Source organism: Echinococcus granulosus (genome assembly GCF_000524195.1).
Source record: "Echinococcus granulosus chromosome Unknown EG_S00004, whole genome shotgun sequence".
NCBI lineage: Eukaryota > Metazoa > Platyhelminthes > Cestoda > Cyclophyllidea > Taeniidae > Echinococcus > Echinococcus granulosus.
In genome coordinates, this window is record NW_020170384.1 from 1323144 (window position 1) to 1326719 (window position 3576).

Consider the following 3576-nt stretch of genomic DNA (forward strand, 5'->3'; position numbering starts at 1 on the left):
GTACTTCTCAAAGCTCGTGCTACCTTATTGCAATCCAAATTTTGTTCGCTAAAATCGTATTCCAGATGTTCGCACACATTTCTTTTAGCCTATTTGCGAGTGTCGGCCTTTTTAGAACTGTGGGGGTGTTCTGATATTTTCATTGATGGCATATTTGATGTTCCCTGTTGTATTACTCCTTTTCTCTGCAGTTGTTCTGTATTTGTCCTATTACTTTGGACAGTGGAAAAACCAACCAGTTATATGTACGGTCTCATACACTATCGGCTGGTTAATTTCTCTGTTATTCGTTGGCGTACTTCCAATTGACATATCTTCAGTGCGTCTTTTCTATTAAATTTATACATCTAGACTTTTGCTCATCAAAATGAGATCAATAATATTACTGAGCAGAAGTCCGAATCTATCCCAGTCTTCGTCGATATGCGGACACTTCATATATTTTGGAGCGTAGTTTATTGGGCCTCACAATTGTTGACATGGTAATGCACGCTTATAGGAAGTTCCTATCTGCAGGATAATTCTTCCAATAATGGAATCGTATGCAGACTCAGGGGAGTTCACCATTTTGCGGAAATTGCGCTCCGCTATCATAGATAATGCAATCATTTATGGGTCATATCTAATCCTATTCCTCGGTGTGATGATATATCTTCTTGTTAAAAGGACTGTTTCTCTTGATGCGTAAGTGTAACCCTTTGGTGGTTGTATTTGCTTTACCGACCCAGGTCATGACCCTTAGTTTGTATTTACCCAGACTGTATCTTAACATGCTTTTTGGAAGTTTCCGGCAGATTTTAGTTATAAATTTACTACCGTTATGTGCTACAAGTAGATCGCAATATGAGTCTTATATTGATAGACTTTGTCAAATGGTAGTGAGAATGGGTAAGCTGCTGATAAATCCTGGTGCAATTTTTCCTCTATTACCCCATCAGGAGTTACCTACCCCAACTCTTTTAGCGCGTCGCTGAAAGTCCTTTTGATCACAACCAGTAACACCTGGGGTCTCTTTTTGGTGATTTTCTTTTTGGGCTACGGTCTAGTTGAAGTCCCCAGAGCGTTATTGCGTGCTGCGTCCCCGATCAGTCGGCTTCGCTTTGGATATTTTTCACTGAGCAAAAGGTACCTTGAGTACATTGAAGACGAAGAGGAGCTAAAAATGGTTCTAGCAGTAAGTGTTCCTTTAACTAACCTTGCTATTTTGGGGTCTTTTGCAATTGTCTAATCGTGGTAATACATGCTATAGACTCTTGTATTTCATTGAATTTGTGCGTTTTGTCATAGGTTGAACGAGTTTTGGTACCATAGCCGTTTAATCAGCCTGTTTTCTTTTAGGAAATTGACGATCTAGACCATCAGGTAGGGCCTGAACATCCTCTTCGCTCTCGTCTGAATGTGATTGTTTCAAAAGTATGTCCCTCTTTTCGTAATTCCAAGTTGTGGTGAAATCGGCCGTCTAGTGCTCGATATCGCAGCGCCTGGTTTGGCCTAAACTTGTGCATTATCTGTAAACAAATTTGAAAACAGTATTTAAATGGGCTAGTTTACTAGACATTACTGTTCAGTAACTGAAGTGATATTCATATCAGTGTGATTATTGCTCAGCATTAATCAACGTACTGTACAATTCTACTTAAATTTAAAGCTATTACGAATCCAGAGGTCTATAATTACCACTGCCATCAAAGAATACAAAGATCGGTAGACTATTTGTATAGCTCTATGCTACCGACGTGGTAATTGATTCTAGAGAGATGATCGGCGTATTCATGCGTTCCATCACAGAAGTATCTCTTTATTCTAAGATCTACTTCCACAATATTCGAAGTTTCCTCTTCCCTTTAGGCCGCAGGTATCAGCGAGACTAGCACCAGCAGCGAGCGAGCAGCTCGGCGGGCCAACGGCAGTCGATCCGAGGGCGGCGCAGGACTCGGCTCGGCCGCGCTTACAGCACAACGTCTTGTGCGGCTGCACAAACGCTTAAAGCGCGTTTATCATTACTGCTGTCGGGCTCATGCCCTCTGGCACGAGGCTCTTCGTCAAGCTGCCTCTGCTGAGGATGTGTGTAACAATTGCGTTGCTGGCCGGTGAGTCTGCCTTTCTTTACCCGTTTCCTCTCTATCGTCTGTTAAGGTTTACACAACCGCTAATCTTCGGGAGGTAGTATTATTCTCATCACTCGTAGTGTCCACTGATAGTCCTAATTCCATTCTCTTTCTTGAAGGCTTTCTGAGCTGTTGGTGTTTTGATTGGTATTTAGCTCGCCTTAGTCAAGGTGGCGCTTAGACGATTGGATGTTTTGCATTTCGAAGCTCTCACAGAAGGTACATTTCTCGCTAATTTTAGCATACCATCCTATTCTAGCTCTTTCATTTCACTTCCCGTAGATGTTGGGCTTTCTATCGTTGGTGGTTTGTGAAGTGGGGTACTTGTTGCTGGTCATTTATGCCATTAGTATCGCGTTTGCTTATGTAACTACTACTCTATCCTTTTTGTCCCTTATACGAAGACTCGCTGAATTGTTCGTGCTTCTTGAGGTGCAGTAATCCATTTCTCTCATTCATTCGCTTATCAATGATAACTGAATCCCAGAAAGGTGCACAGGTTGATTTGGGGTCAGATAGAGGGCATCAAAAAGGATATTTTATACTTCCCTTACTTACAAATGGTCGACTTGTCTCTTCTCTCATCAAAGTCTACTCAACCAACGGCTCTAACGAAGTATAGCCGGCTTTGTTAGCTTGCATCCCCAATCTTACTTGTATCCTTTCCGTGATCCGTGGGGTGCATTTACTTAACCGGGTTACCCCGGATTTCAAAGCATTCCAAATAGAAATCTGTATTTTATCCTTTATAGTACGATAAGTTTGCCGTTGTTGCGGCCGCTGCGTAGGTGTGAACTCATAAGGGTATTAAAAGGTCCATACGATATTGCACAAAGCATCTTTCGACATTACCTGTATTGCGCACAACGATAAGGCGGTTCCTTTTGGACCAGCGATCCGCAAAGCTTGCTTTAAGCATATTTTCCGATTCCTATGCACTTGTGCGAATCATTTGCATGCGTATTTGTCATGGATATTGCAGTAATGCGGTATCGCAGTCACTTGAATTGATTTCTTAGTAATTTTGGATTTTATTGTGAGTTACTCGTTTTTTTTACATAAATTTCCATGTCAACTAATCAAAGCACAATTTTAGAGACTCAGCTACTTATATTGACCCCATGGGATTTTGCAGGTGCGGTATGGGGCAGTAGAACTTACCGCTCGAAAGTGGCTCAAATGAGCTTTTTGATCCTGGTGATGAGCCATTAAAATATGGTCAAATGAGGCTCAGGAAGGCCTTTTGTTCTTTATAATAATGAGGAATATTTTGTAGTACCAGTTAATGTGATTGATGAAAAACCTGTTTACTGGCTTTTGGTGAGAAATATTTTTTTACATTACAAAGTACGTTAGGCTGCCAAGCACATCATTTAGCATTCCTGAACGATCCACTGATCACCATTCCATGCTCCTAAGGCGCAAATCACTACACTCTGCGTGTGGACTGCAGATGGAATTACTCGGT

General features: G+C 41.6%; 1 protein-coding gene across 1 annotated transcript in view; it reads left to right on the forward strand. All coding sequences in view use genetic code 11, as the record gives it.

Moving 5' to 3' along the window:
• Positions 1–145: 145 nt before the first annotated feature.
• Positions 146–3576, forward strand: part of EGR_01134 (LMBR1 domain-containing protein) — a gene marked incomplete at both ends in the record, with an annotated part of 12441 nt that continues 9010 nt past the window's right edge. Inside the window, 6 exons of the mRNA XM_024490383.1 lie at positions 146–319; positions 352–482; positions 517–684; positions 964–1174; positions 1339–1413; positions 1849–2090. Of these exons, the coding sequence (XP_024355202.1) occupies positions 146–319; positions 352–482; positions 517–684; positions 964–1174; positions 1339–1413; positions 1849–2090 (1001 nt within the window). The remainder of the gene's footprint in view (positions 320–351; positions 483–516; positions 685–963; positions 1175–1338; positions 1414–1848; positions 2091–3576) is intronic.